Genomic DNA, 27,514 nt, shown 5'->3' with positions numbered 1-27,514 from the left:
GGGGGCAGCGGGCGCCCTTGCGGCCTGCCTCAGGGTGCCTCTGACTGCTCAGTGGCCAGGCGGCAGCTGCCAGGTACAGCTAGCTCACCTAGTGTCACCCTCTGGTTCCAAAGTCAGTAGGAAACTTCTGACGGTGACTAGCACTTAATCATCCTGTCCCTGCTGCTCCCGACTGCCAGCACCTGCAATTCTCCTGACGGTTCTCTCTGGCCTTCCAGCCTGCTCTGATTGGATGCTGCGGGAGGCAAGGGGGAGGTAATTAACTTCATGAACAGGGGAATTCACGCCCCTTTGCCTCCTTGGGAGCAGCCCTCAATCAATGACTGTTAGAAGTTGGAGGATAAATACCCCTCTGGTCGGACAGTTGAGGAATGTTCTACTCTCCCCCGAGGGAGTGGGAATGAGCCCCTGTTGCCAAAAGGAGAAGGTAGCTTGTTCGGCGCCCTGCATTGGCTTCCTTCCCCGCCCTGTCCCCACACCCCTACTGGCGCTGCCTAGTGGTGTCACCGCCCCACAAACTGCTCTCACTACAACCCTTGTCTCAAGGTCTGCTTCTGGGAGGACACCAGCCCGGACAGGGAGAGTGTGCGCTGAGGACCAGTAGGTGCGCTCCGGCCCCCACGCTCATTGCAAGCTCATCAGCCGAGCTTCTCACCTGTGGGCCACTGCAGACGCAGGGCTCTGGTTCCCACTTCCAACGTGGTATAAAACCACAACAGCCATATGTCACTGTCACCCCCCGTGGTCGAGGCGCTGCCTGGGATGCCTGGCGTCTCACTCGGGGTCTCTCAGTGAGGGTGTAGCTGGAGCTGGGGTTGACTCTTCCCACTCTCCTGGTGCCGGGGGTGGGAAGACTCATGTGGCCCCTCGCAGGCTCTCTCTGGACTCACGTGGCGGCCAAAGAGCCAAAGGTGCTGGGGGCCGGCACCCAGGCAGCAGCCCCATCACCTTTAACCTAGTCTCCAAAGTTTCCAGACATCACTTCCATTTCCCGGAAGGAAATCACTCACCTGTGTTCAAGGGGAGGGTCTCAAAGGCTCTGCAGACATGTTAAAACCTCCACAGTTAAGTTCCAGGGAGCCAGTCCCCACCCTGGTCCCCTCTGGTTGTGCTGGCAAAGCTGGGAACCAGGAGCCCCCAAGCTGGGAGCCGCCCTTTCCTCCAAGGGCCCTGGAGCCCTGAGAGGCTCTGCCCCGTCTTCAGCTGCCTCCTCCAAGGACATCTCGGCCTCGCTTCCATCTGCAGCATGAGTGGCTCATTGGCAGCCAGTCAAAGCCAGGCCCCATCCACTGCTCCCCTTTAGAAAGAGGGAAAAAGGAAGCCATTCCAGAAGGCCCTTCATCCAAAAGCATCAAAGTAACAAATTCAGGACAAGGAATATTCTCCATTCTTGTTGATGAGGTTGGGCTTCTGTACTTTTTGCAGCATTAAGGATACAATTTAATTACTTTATTTCCAGTGGTTCTTTTCATTTTCCTCAAGGACTTGCAAAACGCAAGAGCAATTGAATGGGGAGCTTCAGAGGAATCATTGGATCTGTGTTTCTTATTACAATTGTTTTTACTTTTCGAAACAACATTTGGGTATGTGTATGTTTGAGACATTTCACACCATGTCAAAATTTCTAGAAATATTCCCAAAGGCAGCTTTGTTAATATTATTTAACATTTCCTTAAGAAATTATTTTATAAAATTTAGAACAAAGAATTAGAAAAGGTAAAATTAATTTAATGCACAATATCTGTTATAGGAAACAGAAAATCTTAAGTTAAAATAAATACTCATGAAAAAATAGTACTGTTAATGTTATTCTTCTAATTAATCTATATGAAACTCTAAAACGTGTTTCGAAATTAACGTGATGCTTTTAAATATGGCAAATAGGCATAAAAATAAAGATGACACAACTTTTATTCATATGGTATGTTCAAAGACCTCTCTTTTCTCTCGGCTTAATATAATTCTTTTCAAAGTATGGTTCTGAGCTACAGGCACAATGACTTAAAGGGAAAAAATAGTTTATTTCCTGGACTGTTCTGATATCCTTTCACATTATTTTTTAAATGGAATTTGTTTATTTTAATATTTATTTATTTGGCTGCAGAGTCTTAGTTCCCTGACCAGGGATTGAACCCGTGACCCCTGCGTTGGGAGTGCAGTCTTAACCACTGGACCACCAGGGAAGTCCCTCCTTTCACATTATTATTTAATGCTACAATAAAGGAAATTTTAGGAAAAAGATTTTCACCCATATTTCTACCTACCTGAGACTTTCTTTTTCACAAATATGTTTTCCTGTCAAATCTTTATCTTTTACACTGCTATATTTAAAATGGATGACCAACAAGGACCTACCGTATAGCACAGGGACCTCTGTTCGATATTATGTAACAACCTAAATGGGAAAATATATAACTAAATCACTTTGCTGTACACCTGAAACTATCATGACATTATTACTCAACTATACTCTAAGAGTTAAAAAAATAAATAAAATAAATATTTAAAATCTTTATCTTTCAAACCTACAAATATGCAGGAATTATTAGGGTGTATATTTGTATTTTGTTTAGGAAAGAAGCATTTTCTACATTGCTACAAGTCTTTTTAATTGATTGCTCATGGGTAATAGTTCACTGCACTGAATTTAACATATCCGTTCCCCATTGTGGCATAGTTGGGTTTTGTCACATTTGGCTATTACCAAAACGCTCAGGACCATCCCAAAATGCAAGAAGGGTTTTCCCAGCAGCGGTCACATGGACTCAGCTTCTCTAGGGTGTGGTGCCGGCCGCTCTTCACACTCCGCCCCTCTGTACTGGTGACATCGGGAAACACTGGTGATGTTTGTTGTCCACGGATTCTGTGCCTGCAACTGTGCCTATTCCCTAACATTTATTTGTAACCAAAATCAACACCCAGGGCACGTTTGCGGTCATTTGCAGACGTGTGCAGAGCAGAAGATACTGGCGTGCTCGATGCACACGAGGATGAGCCCACATGCTGGTCTCATGTTGTAAATGACTGTCCTTCTCGTAGTCTATTTAGTGCCACGTTTTTCACATTTGGTACTTTCTGTTGGCGATTTTGCTATTTAAACTGGCCCCCGGGCATGGTGCTGAAGTGCTATCTAGCGTCCTCAGGGGAAAAGGCGGGCCATGCCCTCCAGAGGAAACACGTCTGTTGGATAAGCTTTGTTGAGGCACGAGTTACAGGGCTGTTGGCTGTGAGTCCCTGTTAATGAGTCAACGAGATGTCAAATAAAACAATATATTTCATATACAAGATGGTGACATACTGATGGGTGACCAGACACTCACGGGAAGCAAACCTATGTTGCCCTGGGATGGCGATGGTTCGGTCTTTGTTAATTTAGGGATTTGTGCTGACTTTACAGAGCGGAACTACCTCGAATGATGAGAATCGACTACATTAGGAGGGTATTTGGTAAAGACAATGAAATGAAGTCAGATCAGGGAATCTCTCTTTCCCACTCCTTAAAAGAAATGGATAAAGTAAAAATCTAGCAACTCTTCCTGAGAATTAAGACAGAGAAGTCTCCCTGTGTCAGATCACATTGCTCCCAGCTCCACTCACCACCCATCTATGAGATGTCTGTCCTGTGGTGCTGACCTGTACGGACTCCATCAATGGGGCCCTGACCTCTGACTTCCTGTTGTGTCTGGCCAAAAAGGTGCCCAGCCTGTGGTAGAGGGCAGAAGGTAAGGGACATCCCCTGACCAGGTGGCCAGCTGAGGCTCCCCTCATCCCGTAGCAAATGATGGCCCTATGCCCTGGGCTCCCTTGCCCCTGCAGCATTGTAGATAACCCCATAAATAAGCCCTCCTATTGCTAGTGTATCCTATTTACTACTGGGACCCTGACAGACACACTCCCCAACTCATTGTCTGAAGACAGTATAACCTTGAAACCCAGACCAGAAAAGGTCAGTGTGAGAAAGGACAATTTTAGGCCAGTCTCACTTAGGAACACGAACACAAAAATTTTAAACAAACATTAGCAAACACACCATGCCAAAAAATCTTGATGGTTATGGACATAAATGTGAAATGCTAAACTTCTTTAAGAAGTTTTAAGTGAAAATACAGGAAAGAAGCTTTATGACCTTGATTTCCTAAATAGACATCAAAACTGCAAACCGTAAGAGAAAAAATCGATACATTCACTCCCTTAAGATTAAAGATTTATTTTCACCAACTTTGACTCCAACGAAAAGACAAAACCACAACCCAGTAAAAGATATTTGCAGCACATTTGCCCTCAGATAATTATTATTAAGGGTAAAGAAATTCTACAAATCAATGGAAGACCAACAACCAAATAGAAAACATGGGCAAAGGACTTGAAGGACTGAAGGTTACAGCAAAGTCTGGGTCCTCTTCAGCTTTTGCTGCTCATTGCCTCAGGAGGACAGTGGTTTGTTCATAGAAAACCAGAAAGACAGCAGGGAAGTAGCCAGAGGCCTGCGGGGCCTGGGTGCCTTTTCTTTGCTTTCAGGATGGGGCCTGATGGCTGTTTAAGTGGAGTAGCCTGCTTAGGAACTGGTAAACCAACATTGCAGGATTATGGACACCGTCTGCAGAAAAGCAATGTGACAAAGGACAACGGCGTGTGACAAACCTGCCACCCTCGGTCCCCACGTAGAAGTCCCATGGAGACAGAATGCCAGCCCCTGTGACCTTCTGAGTCCCATGGTTTCTCAGCTGTCCTAGTCTGGAAAAAGCAAACGTCCTCTGGGCCTTTGGAGGTGGTGCCAGCTTCAAGCCATCTGGAGCTCCGCCTCGTCACGGCTGGCTTTATGCTGCTGGCCTGCTCCCCGGGACCAGCAGGCCTCTCCAGCCAGGGTCAGCCACGTCCTGCTGCTACAGCGCAGGGATCAGGGCTGCCGCTGGCGGCTGGCAGTGTCCCCTGCAGCCTCTGCCGGGAGCGTGCGAGGCAGCCACCCCTCCATCCCGGGGCTGCTCCTTGCTGGGCTCTCTTTGAAGGGCTTCTGGTGGCAGGGTGAGCCTCAAATAGATTGGCATCCTGCCTGGGTTACATCCAGGTCAGCAGCCAGGCCAGATCAGGACTATTTAGGGGAAAAGGAGGAGCTTATCAAACACAAACACAAACAAAACAAAACGGAAAGACAGTGGAGAGAAGAGCCCAGAGGAAGCCAGCCTGCTGTTTGCAAGGGCTCAGTTGTTCCCGCAGATAGAGGAGAAGAGGCTTGGGAGCAGACGCAGGTCCCTAAGAGAGTGTGACACTGTGACCCGTGTCCCAGGCCCAGGCCGGCAGTGGCAGAGGGATGGAGGGAGGGAATGGCCAGAAGCCCAGGGCCAGTCCACCTGCCTCACCTCCTTCTTATTAAAACAGCTGAAGCCCTGCCCCAGGCACCATGCTGGCACTTCTGTACCTTTTATCATTTAACTTTCACAGCCAGCTTCCTATGACACCAATTTTACAGGCCCGGAAAGAGGCTCAGGAGGTAAAGCAATGGCCGAGCCACAGTGGCGAGGCTGCCCCACCTTGGCCCCTGCTGGGCAGCGCCCCCCTTCACAGCAGCCCAGGACACACAGTGAGACCAGACTGACCACTGACCAGCCGGATGTCTGGACCCAGCCTGGCTGGGCAGGGGATGCTGTACCTGGCTACCTGTCCTGGAGCATGCCGGGCACCCTAGGGCATGGGTTCCCACCTGCTACATGACCTCCAGGTCCCCCCCCAACTTTGGGGAGCAATGGCACCCCACTTCAGATGTCTAGTCAGAGCGTAACATGACGAGCAGAGGTTTTGACCAGGGTGATCTGTGCAGGCCCTAGAAGTGTCCTAGAAGTGTGGGGCGGGAGGCATCTTGCAGGCCTGAACCCTTACCCTGTGGGGTCTGATGCCGTCTCCAGGTAGATGGTGTCGGAATGGAGTTGAATTGTAGGACATCCAGGCAGTGTCACAGGGAGTTGCTCATTGTGGGGAAAACACCCACCTATTTGGGAACCAGAAGTGTCAGAAGGTGTGTTTAGTGGGAGTAATAAAGGAGATTCATGGGAAACAAAGACATAGTCGGGGAGAAATGGGTTTTTCCTACACAGGTGGAAAGCTGAGTTTTTCCTTTATACCGTTTTTCCCCTTTCCCGTAGAAACGTCCAGAGACCCTCCTTTTCCTAATCCCATGGGTATGCCCAGGTTCCCTGTTTGCCCTGTTAATGGATGTGATCAGGCCACTTCCTCTGACTTCATGGACTTGCCCAGGCCGTGGGTTCCCCGGACATAGCCGTGTCTTCCCTTTTCTTCTCACTGCTGGACACCAAGGGCTCCACTGTCCCATGACTCCATGAAGCAATCAGGCCTCATACTCTCCCTTTCTATGGATTTTATCAGTCTCAATATTTTTCTCTTAATTTGTGGACAGAGGCCCCTATTCCCACCGTGTTTCGTGGACATGACAGGCCCACGGTTTCCCTTTATTTTATGGACATTAAGTTGTTGCCGTCCCCCGCAGCGTGTTCCAGCTATCTTCCCTTATTCCATGATCTTAACCAAGCCCCTGTTTCCCCTTCTACCGTGGACATGACCAAGGCCCCAGTCTCCCCCTCAACTATGGAAACAATCCGTCCTCTGTATTTTCCCTCTGATTCATGGACGCAGCACTGCTGCCTGATTCATCTCTGCCCCATGGATGTCGTCCAGCCGCTAGTCTTCCCTTTCCTGGGACGTGACCAGGGCCCCTGTCCTCCCCTTGTTCCATGGATATAATCAGCCTCCGATTTTCCCCTAGTCGTAGTGTGATAGGCTAAATAACGTCCCTCCACAAGGTATTCACATCCTAACCCCAGGAACCTGTGAACATATTCTTAAATGGTAAAGAAGGACTTTGCAGAAGTGACGAAGCTCCAGATCTTGAGGTGGGCAGACATCCTGGATTCTCCAGTCAGGCTCTGAGGGTCTCCCCTCTATCCTCATTAAGAGGGAGGCAGACAGGAGCAGGCAGGCCACGTGACCACAGGGGCAGAGATTGGCGTGATGAGGCCACGAGCCAAGGACCCTGGCAGCCCCCAGAAGCTGGAGGAGCCAGGGAACAGATTCTCCCCTGGAGCCTCTGGGGGAGGACAGGCCCCGCCGGCACCTTGATTCTGGTCCAGTGAAAATGACTTCAGACTTCTGGCCTCCAGAACTGCAAGAGAATACACTTCTATAGTTTTTTGTTTTTGTTGTTGTTTCTATTTTTTATTTTTTTTGCGGTACGCGGGCCTCTAACCGCCATGGCCTCTCCTGTTGCGGAGCACAGGCTCCGGACGCGCAGGCCCAGCGGCCATGGCTCATGGGCCCAGCCTGCGGCACATGGGATCCTCCCGGACCAGGGCACGAACCCGCGTCCCCTGCATCGGCAGGCGGACCCCCAACCACTGCGCAACCAGGGGAGCCCAATAGTTTTAAGGCATCAAGTTGGTGGCGCTGTGTTATAGTAGGCACAGAAACGAATACACATGACCCTGTGCTCTTAATTTTCTTCTTATACCATGGGCGCTTCAGTGGGTAGAAGCGTGTTACCCCCCAAATATATGGCCATGTCCTGACCCCTAGTACCTGTGAATGGGAACTGACTTGGATACAGAGTCTTTACAGATCTAATGAAGTGAAGGATGTTAAGATGAGATTATATAAGACTGATGTTCTTTTTTTATATATATATAATTTATTTATTTATTTATGGCTGCATTGGGTCTTCATTGCTGCGTGGGCTTTCTCTAGTTGTGGCAAGCGGGGGCTACTCTTCATTGCGGTGCGTGAGCTTCTCATTTCAGTGGCTTCTCTCATTGCGGAGCACAGGCTCCAGGCACGTGGGCTTCAGTAGTTGTGGCAGGCAGGCTCAGTCGTTGTGGCTCACGGGCTCTAGAGTGCGGGCTCAGTAGTTGTGGCACGCAGGCTTGGTTGCTCCGTGGCAGGTGGGATCTTCCCGGACCGGGGCTCGAACCTGTGTCCCCTGCATTGGCAGGCGGATTCTTAACCACTGTGCCACCAGGGAAGCCCCAAGACTTATGTTCTTATAGGAGAAAGATGAGACAGATTTGAGACCAAGGGAGGCAGGGGAAGCCATGTGAAGATGGAGGCACGGATTGGAGTGACACTGCCACGAGCCCAAGAACTCCGGGAGTGACACGACAAGGCTTCTTTTAGTTTTATTCTACAGACATAGCCAGGGTCTATATTTTCCTCTCATTCCATGGAAATCACCAGAGTCCCATTTTCTCTTATTATGCTATTAATCTACAGACTTTATCCACATTTCATCAATTGTCCCACTAATGTTCTCTTTCTGGAGCAGAACCCCATTCAAGATCCCACCTTAATGAGTGTCTTAAAAATAGGGAGCTCTTACAGGCTTCTGGGTGCAGGTGATGGGGTTCAGGACATGCTACCCCCAAATATGGCACCTTGGCTTATGGACTGTCTTAAGCTGGAGGAGTCTGAAAAAGTGGCAGAAGCAGGAAGGTCACTCTGACCTCCCACTGGCCCTTCTTCCCTGAAGCAGGAGATAAATGTCCCGAGTGAAAGGTCCCCTCTCTGCACATGAAGATAGAGGATGTCCTGGTAACCAGAGACGGGGAGGCAGGGCCAAGGAGCCTGCTTAAACTAACTTGTTACCCCTTCCCCACTGGGCACCCCGAGCCCAACCCCTTTGTCTTGGCAACTTCACAGATTTATTGTGTCCCTATCTACAAAGTATGAAAGCTCCCTGTTCTGGTCACTCCTCTGGGTCTTCATTCTCTTGTGAAGTCTCCCACATACATGTCAAAGCCAGTAAAGTTTGTATACTTGTCTCCTGTTCAACTGCCTTCTGTCAGTTCAAGTCTTAGGCTTAGCCAGAGACCCAAAGAGGGGAGAGGACATTTCCCTTCCCTATATGGGCAACACCTAACCTTCAGGGGTCTGCAGGATTAATCTCTGAATAAGGCCCACAGCTCATTCTTCCCTCACAGAGAGGCTGGGGTTACCTCACAAAGCTCCACTGGGGTCACACCAAGATGGTAAGAGCTAGTGCTGGGGTGCAGGCACAGTGGGATCCAGCAGGCTGAACTCTGTGGCGAGTGGGTGGCAGAGATCCAGTGTCTAGAGGAAGTACGGAAGAGTGGATGGCCGGGCTGGACGGCCGGAACCCACTGTAGGTAATGTGGAATGTATCCTGTTCAGTGTCCCTGATTCCTTGCATCCCAGTTCAAACATTACCTTCTCCATGGCCTTCCCCGAGTCCCACAGATGGGCCTTCTCTGTCTGATACACCAGCTCTTCTTGCTTGTGGGGTCTGTTCTGGGGGCTTTTGTCCTCACTGGGTGTGAAGGTAACGAGAGGGTCTTGCCAGCCTTGGTGGGTGTTTAGAAATCACACTTGCCTCAGTCACTGAAGAACCCAAGGGGCAAGAAAGCTGAACGAGCTGACGGCAGGTTGGGCAGCCGCGCGGGAAGACTTCCCCGGCGGGTCCTCCGCTCGAGTCATGCGCAGGACCTGAAGGAAGGGGTTGGGGCCTCAGTCTCTGTTTTATGGCAGGCGGGCATCTCCTGGGGAAGCCTGCGTGGCGACGGCTGCGGGGAGAGAGGGTGAGTGGACGAGGCTGGCACCTTTCTACCTGGAAGGCCCGGTGGAGAGGAGGCTTCTGAGGCCACGGAGATGGGAGCTGGACCCTGGGGGAACCCTCTGCTGTTGCTGGTGGCCCTGGCCCTGGTGGCCAGGCTGGGTCAATTGCAACAGTGGAGCGGCTTCCAGGAGTCCACGAGCCCGAAGAACGTGAACTCCACCGTCGCCTTCTTCATGGAGACGTACAACAGCAACAGCGATGACTCCTACCTGTTCCGCGTGGACCAGCTGCTCCGAAGCCAGGTGCAGGTGAGAGCGGGTGAGCAGGTCCTCGTGGGCACAGGTGTGTCTCCCAGAGAGGACCAGGGGGCGCCTTCCTGGGAGCAGGGTCGTTCAGACCCAGAGCTGCCTGAGCACCGAGGTTACTCTCATTTGAACGGAAATGTCCCCGAGCTCCTCAGCTGCTCTTCCGTGGGAAGAATCACTTTCATTCAGAAATTTGCCAGAAGGACAGCAAATGAGAATGGTCTCGTCTCCTTTATTATTCCTCTCGTTTGGCAAAACATAAGTGTTCTCTGTAGGTTCCCCTCAGCGATAGTTTTTCCATGTCCAGGGTTGTAAACTCTGAGTCTCGATGTTCTAGCCGTGTCCTTCAGAAAGCTGGAATGACACAGAGGACCTCTAGCAGGGTCCTGTAGGAACCTGGAGGTACACGTCATCTCTCATTTTGTTTTACATATAAAGTTTCTCTGAAATACATCAATTGAAGGATAATAGAGGAAAGAAAAGTTGTTAAAAAACCACTTTTGTTGGTCCAACCTGCCCTCAAGTTTAGATAGTAAACTATATGAGTTAGGAAAGAGGCAATAATGCATCTTTGTTCAATTAACTGGATTTGGAAAAAAAACTGACTAGGAGAAAAGGGTTCTGGCCAGAGAGAGGGATGGCAGGAACACAGAAACCAGCCAGGGTGGGGCAGGGCAGGCGGGCAGTGCTAGTGTGACACTAAGGGGCCTCACAGGGCGTGGACAGCAGCCTGTCTGCCTGAGTCACACACTCTTGCTGCAAGACGGCGGCTCGCGGCGCCAAGGACATTGAGGTGACATGGCCACAAGGTGGCGGCCATCCACCAAATTCTGCCCAAGTTGGCATTTTCTCCCCCATCAGTCTTTGGGGTGAAGCTGGAACCCAAGGAGGCCAGTCATGTGGAGTTGGTCCGTTGTCACTAACAGTTAACAGAAATCATTGTTTATAAGCAAACTTTTGATGTCATACAGCTGGATTAGTGGACAGAGCGAGTGCACCCCTGGGTAGCTGGGTGACGATCGCCTGCTGCCACGTGATTGTGTCCATCTGTACCTCACAGAGGGCAGGGAGGGGATGCGGTGGCCGTCTCTGCTGGGCTTCTGGTCCCCCTTCTGGGTTTGACACCCAGCTCCTCCTAATCGTGGAGTCTTGGTCAAGCACCATCCATACTCTCCAGGCCTCAGTTTCCTGACCTGCAAAGTGGGCAGAATAAGAGTGAAGCGGCACCTGTGAAAACATTTGTATCATCATGATTATTCCTATTATTATTTAACTAACGAGCCTAACAATGAATAAGAAAACACTGTGCACTCTGAAATGTTAGTTAAATTTGCCACCAGTGTTTTAATTTCTTCACACATGCGGGGTGTGCTGAGGGTCAGTGTGAAACCTCTTGGCACCAGCCCTGCAAGGTGGATACAGCCGTCCTTCGATGGAGAGCCAGAAGCCCTGCATCCTGAGGTCCTGCCAGTGGCTGCTGGGACCAGGGCGGTGGTCCTGCCCCAGGCCCCTTCCCCTGCTGCTCTGCCCTGAGGTTTTCTGGGGGGCTGTCCTCCCGGAGACCACCCCAGAGAGTGCCCAGCCTTCTCACTGGTTTGACCACTGACTTTGGGACAAGGCAGTGGGGAGGGAGGAAGAGGACACAGGCAGAGCCCAGGGAACCGATGAGGCTCCATCCATGCATTCTGAGGACCGTTATGCAGACTAGGGGGTACGATGGGGCTGCAGCCAAGCTGCCTCCCTGGTCCCAAGGATGCGAGGGAGACAGGTGAGAAGCCACCTGAGGCTGCAGCAGTGGAGCCGGTGCAGAGCAGGGACCGGGCTCTGCACATGCTGGGCGCTGACCGGGGACCACTGGGCATTCTCCAGCCAGGAGGGGAGGAGGGAATGGGGACAGAGGCTCCTGGGACTTCACTCTCCAACCCAGCTCCTCCTGGGGAGCATCAGCAATGCTTGGAGTCAAAACTAACAGCCCTTTGGGACTTCCCTGGTGATCGGTAGGTAAGACTCTGTGCTCCCAATGCAGGGGTCCCAGGTTCGATCCCTGGTCAGGGAACTAGATCCCGGGTGCATGCCACAACTGAGTCCACATGACACAACTAAAGATCCCATGTGCCACAACTAAGACCTGGCGCAGCCAAAATAAATATTTCAAAAACAAACAAACGAATCTAATAGCCTTTGCTTCTTGGTAGCTGACGACAGGCGTGGAGTACCTAGTCACCGTGAAAATTAGCCGGACCAAGTGCAAGAGGAGCAGCACGAACAACTCCTGGTGCCCCATTCAGAGCAAGAAGAAGCTGCAGAAGGTGTGTGCCGGCAGCTGTCTGAGAAGGCTCTCCGGTCAAGGGGGTAATAAACGTTTTACAAGGAAACATGGACAGGATGTCGGAAGCTCTGGCAGCCGTGTGGCTGGGACAGAGCAAGGACGCAGCCCCAGGGCTGCCTGATGCCACCGGTGGCGCCTGGGGCTGGGAGAGGGGGAAGGGAAGCCCTCTGACTGGGTGTCTCCCCGCCCTGCACTGGCACAGCCCTGGCCCCAGGCCTCCCGGCTGCTGGATGCCTCACCCACCTGGCACACTCCTCGGCCCTTAGGTGGAAGCGGCTTTACCTTCCTTGAGGACCTTGCTCTGTCTGGGCTGCACCGCTGGGTCCCTGTGGGTTGTCCAGTCACCTCCTTGCCTTCCAACCTATGTCCTCCTTCTGGTCCCTCCTGGCAGCACCTCCTGCAAGCTGGCAGGTGCAGGAGGACTGGGCGGGGGGGCCCAGGGTGACATTCCTGTGCTGGCTCAGCTGACCCTCTCACCCCCAGCATGTGCAGTGAGTAGATCTGGCCTTGCCCACATGTCAGCCCGGGTCCAGACTCCCCAGGCAGGGGCTGGTGGTGGAGGCAGGAATTTTTGTTGCCTTCAAAAAAAATATTTCCCTGAAAGCTGATTGTCCGTTTTCTTTCTCCTTCCATAGAGTTTCATTTGTGATTTTCTGGTATATACCGTGCCCTGGATGAACCATTACCAGCTGTGGAACAACTCCTGTCTGGATGCCTAGGTGCATATGTGCAACGGTCCTTGAAGAAACGTTGGACGGTCGTGCTGTGTGCTTTGCATTGTAGAATCTGAAAGGCCCTTGAATCCCTCATCAGGATCTCGGTACACGCTCACGCGTGCATGCACACTCACAGCCACCCAAACCTCACACGTGTGCACTCACACACTCACGCCCGTAGTCAGTGGTCTTCAGGCGGCTGATGTGGGTGGAGCAGAAGGTTGTTAATCCTTCGGGGGAAGCTCATCCCTTAGTTTCTACCTCCAGCCCACATCTCTGAGGCTTTTCACGAGTCAGGCACATCTTGACTCTGGCCTGAGCTTGGAGGGCCCAGGTTCTGTCCCACGCACGTACAGCTCTGTGACTGACACCTGTCTTTGTGAGTGTGTCAGGGGTCCCCACGCCCACCCCCTGGCTCAGGAATTCACTAGGAGGATTCCCAGGACCTGGCAGGTGTACAGTCGTACTCAGGGCTGTGAATTTTACAGTGAAGGATACAGGACCAAATCAACCAAGGGAAGAGGCTCGTGGGGAGAAGTCCCCGAAACCAGGGTCCCCTCCGGGGGCAGCCGCACAGGACATGCCTCATTCCTCCAGGAATTAGATAAAGTGTGTGCCAGGGAAACTCCCCAGGGACTCAGTGCCCCAGGATTTCACTGGAGCTGCTCACATAGGCAGCCTCTGCCCAGCATGTACCGAAATTTCAGATTTCTGGAAAGAAAGCAGGTGCTCAGCATAAATCCCATTGTTTGTATAAACATTGTAGACCTAGTGAGGCCCTCTTATCACTTAGGGAAAGTTTTATATCGGGAATGGTTTACCATCCTAGTTCCCAGACTCCAGCCAAGGCCGACTTTGCAAGCAGGCCTTTCCAAGGACCCTGTGTCTTGGGCTGGCCGTGGGATGGTCTTCCTGACAGAGTTCTCGAGCCGCTCATGGGCTCACTGCTGGTGGAGTGAGGCCCACGGTGTCTTCCGTCATGTGACTCACAGTCAAGCAGAGAAGGTGTGCCCTGGACCACACCCAGGGAGTGGCTGTGGGCTGAGATGTGCCCCCAGACCAGCTGGCCTCCTCCCCAGGGAGCAGTCCCACCATCAGTCACGCTGGCAACTCGAGAGAGTGTTTCCTGAGGGGAAGAGTAAACACACAAACCAGAAACTCACATTTGCCAGAGGGGCCTGAGGCAGAGCAGAGGATGGAGGTGAAGGGTTAAAGGTGGTAAAATTCTTGTGCAAAAACGAGGGAAGCTGGAAGCATCTGGTTTTGCAAATCTGACGTCACTGGGGGCTGCCTGGGGGTCTGGTGCTGCCTGCTGCCCTCGCTACCTTACTTGACAGCCCTATAAAGTGGCAGCTTATCCCCACATCACAGGCCAGGAGCCTCCAAAGGAAACTCTGTCCAGATCCTAACATCCCAGCCGAGGCTGGCCTATTGGCTGAACTTCTAGAAATGGAATGTAAAGGAAGGTAAACTTTCTCTCAAACTGGTAGAATACTGACACCAGTAGACCAAATTATATGTACATAGTGTAATATCTAGGCAACCACTAAAAAGGCTATGCAGAGATACACTCAAAAACAGTATAGATCCGTGCAAGGGGAATTCTTAAAAAAGTGTTCAAGAAACTCACAGGGAGAATAAAGAAAACACAAATAAAAAGCAGAGGGCTTCCCTGGTGGCGCAGTGGTTGAGAGTCCGCCTGCCGATGCAGGGGACACGGGTTCGTGTCCCGGTCCGGGAAGATCCCACATGCCGCTGAGCGGCTGGGCCCGTGAGCCGTGGCCGCTGAGCCTGCGCGTCCGGAGCCTGTGCTCCGCAACGGGAGAGGCCACAACAGTGAGAGGCCCGCGTACCGCAAAAAAAAAAAAAAAAAAAAAGAGCAGAGAGAACGGAGAACAAATAGTAAAATAGACGTAAGCCCTGACATGTTAATAATGTCATGCATGGTATGTACAAACCACATGTACATTGTCTAAACAAGCCAATTAAAAGATAGTGATATAGTGGGTTAAAAAAGTGACCCAACTGTGTGCTGTCTACAAGAAACTTACTTTAGATATAACAATACAGGTAGGTCGGAAGTAAAAAAATGAAGGTTATATTATGCGAACATTATTTGAAAGCAGGAGAGCCTATATTAATATCAGATGAAGTTGACCTCAGGGCAAAGACTATCACCAGGGATAGAGGCGAACATTACGATACATCTACTCTGGAAAAGTTTGACAGTTTCTTTAAAAAAAAATCCTAAAATATACTTCAGCGTACAGGTCAGCAATTGCATTCCTGGGCATTTAACCTAGAGAAACGAAAACTTAGGTCCACACGTGAACCTTCCAGGCTTGTACGTAGAAGCTTCACTTGTAATAGCCCCAAACTTGAAAACAACTAACACACCTACAATGGGTAAATAGTTAACCGTGGTACAGAGGATGCCATGGAATGCCACTAAGCAATTGAAAGGCACACACTACTGATGCATGAACCAACTTGGATAGATCCCAAGGGCATTGTGACCGGTCTCCAAAGGGCACACACGGTATGATTCTATTTACACAACATGTTTGAATCGCCACCGTCATAAAGATGGAGAAGTGAGTGGTTGCTGGGAGTTTGAGATGGTGAAAGAAAGGTGTGACTACAGAGGGGTTAGTGCAGAATGTCTTCGTGGTGGTGGACACACAAATCAACACATATGACAAAATGACACACATACACACCGTACGGTGTCAGTTTCCTGCTTGTGATATTTTTCTGTAATTACAAAAGATGTAACCATGGCGGGAAGCTAGAGGAAGGGTACAAGAGACCGCTCTGTACGCTTTGTAACTTCCTGTGACTCTACATTTCAAAATAAAAAAAAAAGTTTCAAAAACCCACTGGGCTGAGAAATCCAAAATCAATGAGCACAAATGTCCTACCTTTCCTTTATTCTCCCCTCCAACCCTCACCTCCAGACATAGCAACCAAAGGGCCGGAAGAGGCTGGTTAATATTAAATTATGCTGCTGGTGCCCGTATTCTTACGAATCACTGTTTGTTTGAATATCTGCTTTGCGTTAGGCATCGTGTTAAGCAAATGACAAGCATTATCTTCATTAATCTTTGCAACTCTTCCAAGAAACAGGTACTGTCATTCTCATTTAAAGATGAAGAAATTGTAGGTTAGCATTTTCCCAGACAGTTGGCGGAGGGAACTCTCACCTGGGTCCCACCTGAAATGGGGTCCTGAGGACTCCGGAATTTTCATAGGGAGAGTAGAAGTTGAAAAACATTGTTCTTTCAAAGCTCCAGCCTTCTCCAGCTGGTGGGGACGTGGGTGGCCGCTGTCAGCTCACGATTCACCTGTCCCTTTGGTGTTCTGCCCGTGTCCTCTCACATCTCATCCTTCTGTGCACACCAGCTCCAGATTCCAACACCTGTGCCCTGTCACCTCTGGCTGTTTGCTCTGCCCTCGAGCCACCCCAGGCCGGAGGTTCCAGGGAATTAATGCCCCACAGGAGCTGTCCTGCAGCCAGTAACTGGGGATAAATGTCCCAGCTCCCTCTCTCTGCCGGTCGATGGATGCTGTGTGTGCCGGTGTGTTTTCCACAGAGTCCCTGGGATTCCCCTGCGATATTAAACCCCAAGACTTTTGCCCTAACTCTTGCGGATGGGCTCGTCCTTTCCCTACTTGATGTGAACGAGGGCAGATGTGACCCAGTGAACTGCTGGCACCGTCTTGAGACCACATGGAGGAAGTCGAGGGGAGAGCTGAGCCTGATGACATTATTTGAAACACTGAATCAAGCTGGTGGGTGAGGGATGCTTATTTCTCACTGCTAATGTGACATCCATGAAAAGGACACCACTTTAATGCAGCATTCCTGGTTTCACTCTGCCCTCGATCATTCCCCTCCTGCAGGAATTCATCAGATGGGTCTGTTTGGGAAGAATAAACGGGGCGTTATACCCACGTCCTCCTCCTCTCACAGGTGCCCACGTTTTCCGTGCCAATTCTGGGAGAGGAATCTCTCTGGGAAGAGACCTGCTCTGGTCCAATGTTGCTGATGCTGGAGGTGTGAGTCTAATTCTGGAGTCTGGTATCAGAAAGTGCACGTGCCTGCAAAAATAAGGCACATCTCCCAACCTAGTTCTTACCAGCAACAAAGGCCCCCCTATTTTCAATTACTTGCATTATTTCTCCTTGTTTCCCCTTGTTTCACACTTTAGGCAAGGAAGATTCATTGGGTCCCTCAGAAATGTCATCACAGGCATTCTTGCCAATATCTCATAGCTGTTCATTTAAGTAATTAGAGCATCCTCCCTCGTTCTCCTTCTCCCTTTTCTCATCTCCTTATTTTAAAATCTAAAGAATCCTACTTGATATAAGGATGAGGCTGAAGGTCTGCTATCCTGTAGGTAGAGGCTATAAGACCAAAAATTATACATGTCACCTCATTTGGACCCCCAAACTGCCCTAGCCCAGAAGACCTTCAGATCATATTATTATGAGTTGAAGAATTTGGGGGAAAAAAGGAGTGGAAACATAAACATTCAAAGCGTTAAGAGCATAGGCTGACCAACATTTATTTTCTATATTGAGAACTCCTGTTTAGTGCAGGGTTCTTTTTCACACAGTGACTCCGTGTGGGCCGTACTCTGGGACACCTAGCCATCCGTGCAGTTTTGGGCCAGAACTTTATACTTTTCAAACCAGGGAATAACAAATACTGAGAAGAAGCAATCGATTTTCTGAAAAAGACAAGAAAACAAAATATAGAAAAGATCAACATGGGAAGAGGAAGGTGTAAGACAAGCAGATGGGGAAAATGGCCCTGCCTCACCTGCCTCCAGTCCACAGGTGGGCCCATCTTTATTTTGATTTCAATGACTTGAGAGCGTTACTGCTGATACCACCGCACAAAACGTCCTTCTGCTTGTGGTTAGAATCGGAGACTGGAAATCAAGTGTCCACCCGCCCACATCACCATGGCAACGACTGATGTTTCCTCATCTTTTCTGCTCATGTGCTGTTCACACAGTGAACACGCTTACCCTCACTTGGCTCCCTTTCTCTCTCCCTCCACCCACTCTCCCACCTCATCCCTCCTGCTTCCTTTGGCCTTCCTCCCACCCAACCCATCCCCTCTCCTTCCCTCCTGCTGTCCTTCCTTCCTTCCTTCATCCATCCGTCCGCCCATCATCACATCCTCTCCTCCCCCTTCCCTGTTCTATCTCAAGATCCCCTTTCTTCTCCACCTCCCTCTTCTCCCACAAGGAAAGATCAATCCACATATTTTGCACGTTATTATCATTTCGTAGTGCGATTTTGCTTTCCTGCTCTCCGCTGGGAAGCCAGGGTGGGGATGAGGTGATGTGGGAGGCATAAACGTTGACATTTCTCCTAAAGTAGAATTCAGAATATTAACCCCACAATTTAATCTCTCACAGTGATGAGACTCTCTAAGTTTACCTTACTGTTATCGTCAACTAGTCTTTTCATAGATTTCATGATCTTCTCCAGGGAAGAACCAAAAACGTCTAACTTGCTAGATTTTGAAGACTTTTCCATGGAGGGGGGAGCCCGTGGATGGACATGTGTTTGCCTTGAGAAACCTAGGCCATTAGAACTAGGGTGACCATGGACTCTATGAACCAAACCAGGACATGTTGTAGGCAACTGGGGATGCTGTTAACAGTGACACTAAGAAGCTGGGCACAAATCAGGACTGTTGTAGGCAAGGTGGGTCATGTGATCACCGTCATGTTAGTTCCTTTGGGTAAAGAGCAGAGATTTGCAGGGCCTGTAGGACTTGGGACCTTCAAGGCCCCTGAGCACGTGGGCCCACCTGACGCGTGTGTGTGTGATGGTCCACCACTTGCAGTGATGATGGCCCAGCCGGCTTCCCCGATGTGACAACACTGGGTGGGGACAAAGCCACTGTTGGGAGGTGGGCCTGCATCGGGCCACTTGCCTGCAGGCTTGTCCTCTCTCTGACCCACCCCACAACCAGTTGAACTATTTCTGAACGCATTTTCCCACCTCTTTCTCCTCCTCTTTGCCTAAACACTGCTGGATGAAAGAAACAGAGGCTGCAGCCCAGCGACTGTGTCTTACGTCAGCCTGAGGTTCAGATATTCAGTGGGTGCACCAACAAGGTCCCCCGGCTGCTAAAATGTTATTATAATCAGCTACTTCTCTTGGGCCCAGAGTGTCCCCCCACTCCCCCGCAGCTCAGCCACCTTGGCTTCTCCCTCTGGACCCCCCAACTGCTTCATCATTCTTCCAACGACAAAGGAGCAGAGCACTGAGAAATAAGCTCTTTCTGGGTGACGTGACCAGTACCTTGTAGAGCTCGCCTTCCTGGAAGGAGCAGTTGTTCACCTCCATCTTGAGGCAGATGGTCCGCCGCATCTCCAGGTTTATGCGATACTCCATGTGGTCAGTCAGCTGCCAGAGGTAAGGACAGGGGGATAAAGGACCTCCTCTCCTTTGTCTGTAGCTTCTGGGGCTGGGGACTCCTAGTGTGGTGCCCCAGGTCGAGGGCCTGCACTGGACAGGCCTGTGGGCTCCCCCCACCCCCTGTCTGCCTCCCGTGCCCCTTCCTGCCATTTGAGCAGAATTCCCCAGAAGCCACTCCATGGGCAAAGTCGCCCTTGGGTGACCCACGTGATGCTCATGGTTTGTAAAGGGCAGAGAGCAGCAGCCTAGACTCTGAGGGCCAGCCCGGCTCAGCTGTGGGTCCTGGAGCTGCCGCCCCACGTGGAAACAGCCCCCGACGTGCACACATGTGGTGCGCCTGGCACCCTGGAGACCCCTCACGCGGGGCCACAGGCGGCTCAGGCCCTCAGGCCGGGGTGTGTAGCCCTGGTCCTGGGGGTCAGTTAAGCGGCTCCACTTCATCCACTCCAGGGGATTTCTGCTTCTCTTAAAACCTCCACTTTGGACTAAACGAGGCTGAGTTCACTTGCATGGCCACCCCGAGCCTGCGGTGGTCTGGCGCGATGGGAGGGGGACACTGACCCTCTTCAGGACCTTGAGGACACGCACAATCCGGAAGTTGTACGGGTCCTCGCTCTTCTTGTTGAAGTCCTTGGTCACGAAGTCCAGGGTGGTCACCACGACAGGATCTGACACGGGCACCTCGTGGACACTTAAGAAGGTTTTCCTCCTTGTTTGGTAGGTGAGGGCCACCAGGGCCCCCATGATGGCCAGCAGCAGCCTGGGGCCCTGCTGGGTTCTGGCCATCGTGGCTCACCCTGCCAAGGCTGCTCTGCACAGACGGATTTAAGGCAGCCGGGGGACGCCCATGCGTGTCCTCCCTCGTTATCCGTAGCCGAGGCTGCGGGGAGATCAGGGCAGACTCATGTTCTCCTCACAGGCCTCCGCATCTCACAGGCACACACACACCGAACTCCCCTCTCTCTATGGGGGGCTGCTCTCTCAGCAGCACAGACCCTCCTGCTGCCCCAGCATCTCTGGGTGGGAGCCAGGCCGGGGGTTTCTGTCTGCTGAGCTTGGCCCAGCCAGGCCGTGGGAGGCCTGAGCGGCAGGCAGGAAGCGATAAGCACTTGGGGGCACTGGATCCCAGGGCGGTGGAGCGAGACGGAGCCCTGAACTCCTCGTCCTCCTGTCCCTGTGATCTTCCTCAGACTTTCCTCTGGTCATCCCCTCCCCACTCCCCGGGCTGGCTGGGATGCAAGCTCGCCCACGAGCCCAAACCTTGGCATCTTCCTCCTGCTAATATTTCTTAACCCTGGGAGGTACCTGGGCCTCCCTGGAGAAGCTGATACTCCCCAGAAAACGGAGGGTGTGCCCCGTATGGGAAGCTTGTGGGTGTGGCCACAACGCGGCTCTGTGTTCATGTCCTGCTGTCCCTGTGGATGCACCAGCCATGCTATCCATCCCTGCGACCCTCTGTGGCACTCGTACAACACACGCACCCTTGGTCCAGTACCAAGGGGCCAGGGTCTTCAGATGCCCAGAGCTTAGAAGGCATTTGGAGCTGCCCTTCTCCATTCTGGAGGCCTGCCTGGAGAGGGAGAGACGGTTTCTGTCATTCTCCCCTGCCCTCTGTCTGCCCTGCCTCCCGTCTCACCACCCACGGGTCCTGGACCTTCCTGGTCTGGATGAGGCAAGGAAAGGGAGGGACTGGGTAGCTCCAGCTGCGGGGCTCCCGCCCCGGGGGGATTCTGGAGCTGACTGCCAACAAGGTCCCTTCCCTGTTCTCCCCCAGCCTCCATAGCAGTGACCTCTCCTCTCCTGGCACCTGGCTAGTGTCCTGTGGCTGTGGTGACAAGTGACCACCAACAGTGGCTTAAGACGACACACACTTATTATCTCACAGTTCTGGAGATTGGAGGTCCTAAAATTACGGTGTGCACAGGGCGGCTGCACTTCTTCCAGAGGTGTTAGGGAAGAACATTTTCTTTGCCTCTTCCAGCTTCCAGAGGCATTGCTCAGCCTGGGCCCCCTTCCTCCATCCTCCCAAACAAAAATATGAACATTCCCCATAGGATGTAAGTAAGATATAGTCTCATAACACAATTTTCAAATGTCTCGGATACAATCCAAGATTATTCAGCATATGAAGAACCAAGAAAATTTCTCTTTGTTAAAGAATTCCTGGGCTTCCCTGGTGGCGCAGTGGTTGAGAATCCGTCTGCCGATGCAGGGGACACGGGTTCGTGCCCCGGTCCGGGAGGATCCCATATGCCACGGAGCGGCTGGGCCCGTGAGCCATGGCCGCTGAGCCTGCGCGTCCGGAGCCTGTGCTCCGCAGCGGGAGAGGCCACAACAGTGAGAGGCCCGCGCACCTCAAAAAAAAAAAAAGAATTCCCTTAGCCCTTCTTTTATAGCAGGTCTGCTGGCAATGAAATACTTTAACCTTTCCTCATCTGGTAACATCTTTATACCACTATTATATTTTCCCTAAATATAGAATTCAGGTTTGGCCATTCTTGTCTTTCAGAATGCAAAATCATATTCTACTTCCTTCTAGCCTCTGTGTTCCTGGTGAGAAATCTGCAGTCCTTCAAATCTTTGTTCTTCTGTAAATTATGTCTTTTCTCTAATGGCTCTCAGGTTTTTTTCCTTTGTCTTTAGTTTTCAGTAGTTTGAGTATAATGTGCTCTGATGTGGATTTCTTGGAATTTACTTGTTTTGGGGTTCTCCGAGCTTCTTAAATCTGTGTTTTCGACAAATTTGGGAAAGTCTCAGCCATTATCTCTTCCCCTTCTTCTCCGTCTTCTCCTTCCTCCTTCTCCCCTCCCTCTCCCCCCTTCTCTTCCTCTTCCTCCTTCTTCTTCTTCTGGCACAACACTTTCTCCTCTCCCTCTGGGAGTCCAATGACATGAAAGACTTTCTGATATTGTCCCATAGGCTTCTGAAGCTCTATTCATGCTTTTTAGTGTTTTCTTCCTCTTTAGTGTTCATAATGGATAATTTCTATTGATCTATCTTCAAGTTCACAGGCCCTTTTCTCTGACATCTTCAGTCTGCTCTTGAGTTCATCCAATGAGATTTTTATTTTGGTTTTTGTATTTTTGCAGGATATCAGTAAAATATCCATTTGGTTTTTACAGATATCTTCTATTTCTTACTAACAGTTCCTACCTTTCCAATCTTTGAAGAGTGTTTACCCTTACTAGGAACCTTTTGATAACAGCTGCTTTAAAGTCTTTGTCAGATATTTGCAACATCTGAGTTATCTCAGCATCAGTGTCTGTTGATTGTTTTTTTCCAGGAGAGCTGAGATTTTCTTGATTCTTCATATGCTAAGTAATCTTGGGTTGTATCCTGGGTGTTTTGAAGCAAGTGATTCACTCAGCTGCATTCAGGGTGCAAATTCTGATCAGCCTTCTGGGGGTTGTGATTTCACCGTCAGGTCAGCTCTGTGTCAACCCTCTGCAGGGCTCTTTGGGTCTGTGCACGTGTGTCTTCCAGAGGCTAGGCTGGCTGGGTGGTGGTCTGTCCCTTCCTTCAGTTCACATCTTTCGTGTGCCATTAGGGTTATACCCACACTTGTGCTGTTCAGGGTTCACTTTCCTGAGCTCCTACGATCCCTCTGGTCCTTTCTGGTTCCCCGGATCTTCCTCACGTCGCTCAGCTTTGCAGGCCCACATCTACACCCAATTCTGGGGCCACAGCGCAGGAGGACAGAGATGGGAAAAAGCAGTGGAGGTTTTCCCCACCCTCTTAGAACCACAGCTGCTCTGATCAAAGAGGGAGGCGCCCCCCACCTCCAATGTTTATGTGGCTCTAGTATCTGCTGTCCCTGTTCTGCTGTCAGGGCTGCTGCCATGGATCGCCCAGGGGCTGGGGCGGGAGAGGACTAAGGAGAGAAAAGACAGGACTTCTCCCACTGTCCCTGTGCTTGCGAGCTCCCCATCCTGCTCCTAGAGGGCTTCTCCCAGAGCTGTCTGTTGGCTCAGCCCCAGCTACACACACGGGGATGGGCACGCCTGCTCCACCCCCAGTAATAATGGGGCATCAGGAGGTATGTGCCAGCCCTCCCCAGAGCACTTCCAGAAAGCCCCCATTCTCCCCATTCTCCCCTCACAGGGGCTGGAGCAAGGACCCGAAGCTGGACCAGAGCAGCCCTCCTGGCCCAGGGCATTGCCAGGAGAGGGACAGGGCCTCCCCCAGGGGATAGAGCAGCAGAGGGCCCCGGCGTGCCTCCCAGCAGAACCGGGCCTCCTACCATGTTCCCTGTGCTTTGCCTGAGGCTCCTCTGGCTGCGGGCACGTATGCCCACGGGTGGGCACAGGCCAAAGTGGCAGGCGGTGGGAGCAGCCTCTATACAAGACAGACAGGAGCTGGAGACTTGATACCCCCCTCAGGTAGGCCCCTTCGAGGCACACACTCTGTATTGTCTCCCAGGAGCCCTAGAGGAACAGAGCCAGTGTCACCTGCTCGTCAGTAGCCCCGCACTGGCTTCCCTCCACCGCTCTCACTGTGCACCCTGAGCGTCACCAGCACCATGGGGCCTCCACCTGCCTGAGGAAGGCGGGCCTGAAGCTCTGCTTAGGGCCCCCTCTGATGGCCTGGGGACTTCAGCCAGAAACGCTCCCACGGAGCTCTGCTCTCCTCCCCGTGGAGATGGCGCTGGTCTGTATTTAAGTCACCTCCAGCTGCAACAACGTGGGATTCCGTGTCAGAAGCAGCAAGGTGTGTTCCCGTTGCTAGATCAGGGGTGGTGGTCCCAGGACTGCCCAGGCACACCCTCCATTGCAGTTGGTGTCCCCCAGTGCGGGGACAGCCCCATCCTGCTGGGCTCGCCTCCCCTCTTCTGACCCATAACCACATACTGAGGGGATCGCTGTGTCTCAGTCCTGCTGTGTTTTCAAAAGTAGGTTTCATTTTTAAAAGAATCTCAAACCCCCCAAAATCCTTAAGAGAGTTCTTCAGGGGGAGGGGAAATGAACCCTCTGGAAGAAAAGTTATGTGGAGGGAATGATGCCCAGCAGAAGGGTAGGTATGTTGCTAAGTCCAAGTGAATAGCAAATGTGTAAGGCAACAATCATATTGTTCTATGGACTTTCAAATATGACAATAACACACAAGGCAGAAGTGGGGTTAAGAGCAATAGTGTTCCCGCCATCCTTGAAATGGTAAAGGTACTAATTTACAGTAGATTCAACTAAGTCAGTGGTGCTCATTACAATTGCTTGAGTTACCACTGAGAGAAGAGAAATAAGGGCAAATAAAGCCATTGGGAGGAAGAAATGGAACAATGAAAAGACCGTGAATAATCCAAGAGAACACAAGAAAGTAGAAAAGAAGGAACAGAGACTACCAATATGAAGAGAAAACACACAGTAATATGGTAGATTTGAACCTGAATATACTGATAATGATCAGTAATAGGAGTTATCGCAAATGGGATTAAATCACCCAAATAAAAGAATGTTAGACTGATTTAAAAACCTACATGCTGTTTACAAAGACACATCTTTTTTTTTTTTTTTTTTTGCAGTACGCGGGCCTCTCACTGTTGTGGCCTCTCCCGTTGCGGAGCACAGGCTCCAGACGCGCAGGCTCAGCGGCCATGGCTCACGGGCCCAGCCGCTCCGCGGCACGTGGGATCTTCCCGGACCGGGGCACGAACCCATGTCCCCTGCATCGGCAGACGGACTCTCAACCACTGCGCCACCAGGGAAGCCCCACAAAGACACATCTTAATTATTAAGGTACCATCTTCGAGTAAAAAGATGGATAAAGATACATAATGGAAACGCTAGTGAGAACATTGTTAATGTGGCTACTCTGATGTCAGACAAAGCTGATTCTAGAGCAACAGCGTCACTGGGATGCAAAGGTGTGACTGATGAGGATAAAATGGCCTAACAGTCCTGTCTGTACAATCACTCATTGACAGAGTCTCAAATATATACAGCAAGAATTATGAGAAAAGAAGACCAGACAAATCTACAATCATAATCACAGTGAGAAATTTTAATGCATCTCTCAGAAACGGACAGAACAACAGACCAAAACACAAACCCAAACCAAAGAAAACTCAATAAAACAAAGCAAAGTAAAGAAGTCAATATGTGGAAGGTTTGGTCACATGGGCGACCTGAGTTATGTCAATACCTAACTCTGCACCTGAAAAATGCAGAACCTTTTCAAGAACCTGTGGGGACTTCCCTGGTGGTCCAGTGGCTAAGACTTCGCTTTCCAATGCGGGGAGTGTGGGTTCAATCCCTGGTCAGGGAGCTAAGATCCCATGTGCCTTGCCACCAAAAAAACAAAACCTAAAACAGAAGCGGTATTGTAATAAATACACTGAAGACTTTAAAAATGATCTACATCAAGAAAAAAAACAAAAAGAAAGAAACTGTGGAATATTGGCCATAAAACAAATCTCAACAAATTTCAGAGAAGAGACATAATAGAAAGTACATTCTCTGATGTTGTAGTTTTTCTTATGACAGGGCCGAAAGCAAGCTCATCACACGAGATGAATTGTGCCGAAGCACAGCAGTAGAGGGCTGCCGCTCGCTCAGGCAATACAGTGCCGTCTGTCCTGCTGTGGTAGCTTTTATTGAAGCATTATCTATGTTTACATTTTAAGACTTGTTTTCTTAACATTCCAGAAATGCCAAAGCAGCAACATATGCTTTTATTGATTATACACGCAACAGTGGGCTTTCTTGAAGACATGCCGTGCTTCGTCCTTGAGCGCAAAAGCAGCACAAGGACATTGCCTTGTGTTTCCATTATTCTGATTATACTGAAGTAGCACAAGGACATTTCCTTGTGTTCCCACCATCCTGATTATACTGAGGACGTCTCATGGATCAGTGCCCAAAGCACTCAATGCTTATTCGCAGACCCCCGGTTTGCCGCGGGGGCGGGGGGGGCTCAAAGCATCCAGGACTGTTTGCAGTTCTGGCTTATTCGCCAGCCCCTAGTTTGCTGGGGGCGGGGTGGGGCTCATGGGTCACGTCTCCTTTCCATGTCCTCAGTTATTCCACTACACTCTGACTGTAGTGGACTCGAGCTGGAAGTCGATGAGAGAAAAGACAATTAGGAAATCAACTATGGTTAATAATTCCTATCAGGGCAGTGATGAGGACAACTCCTCCTAGACACCTCCACTGCTGGCTGCACACCCCGTACTCCCCTGTGCCCGGCTGGTGGTTTTGGCTCCAGCCAAGGTCATAGGCAGGCTTGGCTTCCTGGAGCTCCCAGGAAATCACAGGACTCTGGCAGTCCCTGCCTGCACAGTCCCCAGGGCAAGCAGCGGGGATGCAGGGCCCTGTGGAGTGGGACCCTGTCAGGATGAAGCTCTGAAAACAAGGGGGACAGAGCCTGCTCCGTGCGTGTCCCTGCATCCAGGCTTTCTGTGATGAGACAGGGATGTAACCCCCTGCTCTGCCTCTTTAGTGCCGGCAGGAGGGACAGGCAGGGGATGCAGAGGAGGAGGTGGGCACAGGCATATTCAAAGCGGGAGGCCAGAGCGCAGGGCTGCATGGGCTGTGGGCTGCGGAGGGCCGCCCCCCCACCCTGCCCCCAATCACCTGTCTTTCGTGCTGACTCTGGACAGCATGCTCTGCTTCTGTGGCTCACTGTTGTGGGCATTCACGTCTGGATCATTCAAAAGGAATTTGTAGACATTAGTAAGGACCACAATTATTTTGCGGTGTCTGTGGAGTTCGCCGTGGCTTGGTTCAACAGTGACCATGAGGAAGAGCATGCCAACAAGCTGCTGGAGGTCAGGCAGCCCAGCAAAAGGTGAGTGGCAGTCGTGGGCCCAGGCTGCCGGATGGCCAGCCCCGAGCCGGCCCAGGTCAGCGGGGCTCTGACGTGAGGGTCCCCCGCTGCACACACTCCTGATTGGACTGGAGGCTGGCCCCCTCCCTGCACAGACGGCCCTGGCTTCCCTCAAAGGCTCTCATTTCCTGACCGGCTGGCCCTCTTCTGGGCTGCGTTGCAGCCCTCGACCTGGGGAGGCTGAGGGCCCCTCGAGCATCACTGCAGACTCAGCTGCCCCCAACCCTTGCCAGGCCCTAAGCCCGTCTTCGCCCAGGGTCCAGCGGCAGTGCAAGGGGCTGGGCGTGTGTGTGTGTGTGTGTGTGTGTGTGTGTGTGTGTGTGTGTGTGTG

The 27,514-nt window shown here is 51.2% G+C and overlaps 2 protein-coding genes across 2 annotated transcripts; one reads left to right on the top strand and one right to left on the bottom strand.

Moving 5' to 3' along the window:
• Window positions 1–9,663: 9,663 nt before the first annotated feature.
• CSTL1 (cystatin like 1) lies at window positions 9,664–12,924 on the top strand. Its single transcript, XM_029219638.1, has 3 exons — window positions 9,664–9,879; window positions 12,072–12,185; window positions 12,841–12,924. The coding sequence occupies exons 1-3, from the start codon at window positions 9,664–9,666 to the stop codon at window positions 12,922–12,924; spliced, it is 414 nt and encodes a 137-aa protein (XP_029075471.1).
• Window positions 12,925–17,570: 4,646 nt separating this feature from the next.
• CST11 (cystatin 11) lies at window positions 17,571–20,151 on the bottom strand. The gene is made up of 3 exons (XM_029220824.1): window positions 19,927–20,151; window positions 19,249–19,353; window positions 17,571–17,654 (listed from the first exon to the last, which is right to left on the bottom strand). The coding sequence occupies exons 1-3, from the start codon at window positions 20,149–20,151 to the stop codon at window positions 17,571–17,573; spliced, it is 414 nt and encodes a 137-aa protein (XP_029076657.1).
• Between the last annotated feature and the right edge of the window lie 7,363 nt (window positions 20,152–27,514).

Source organism: Monodon monoceros, unplaced genomic scaffold, assembly GCF_005190385.1.
Source record: "Monodon monoceros isolate NGI ecotype Baffin Bay Population unplaced genomic scaffold, NGI_Narwhal_1 Super_Scaffold_13, whole genome shotgun sequence".
Taxonomy (NCBI): Eukaryota; Metazoa; Chordata; class Mammalia; order Artiodactyla; family Monodontidae; genus Monodon; species Monodon monoceros.
This window is presented reverse-complemented; position numbering and strand designations above follow the sequence as displayed.

Bases quoted from the DNA above. Each gene is read 5' to 3' on its own strand.
- CST11 (XM_029220824.1), bottom strand. From the start codon at position 20,151: ATGGCCAGAACCCAGCAGGGCCCCAGGCTGCTGCTGGCCATCATGGGG. The intron at 19,354-19,926 runs GTCAGTGTCCCC...TACCTCTGGCAG, and splicing joins TCCTCAAGGTCCTGAAGAGG to CTGACTGACCACATGGAGTA. The intron at 17,655-19,248 runs GTACTGGTCACG...TGTCTTTTTCAG, and splicing joins AGGAAGGCGAGCTCTACAAG to AAAATCGATTGCTTCTTCTC.
- CSTL1 (XM_029219638.1), top strand. From the start codon at position 9,664: ATGGGAGCTGGACCCTGGGGGAACCCTCTGCTGTTGCTGGTGGCCCTG. The intron at 9,880-12,071 runs GTGAGAGCGGGT...GCTTCTTGGTAG, and splicing joins TGCTCCGAAGCCAGGTGCAG to CTGACGACAGGCGTGGAGTA. The intron at 12,186-12,840 runs GTGTGTGCCGGC...CTCCTTCCATAG, and splicing joins GCAAGAAGAAGCTGCAGAAG to AGTTTCATTTGTGATTTTCT.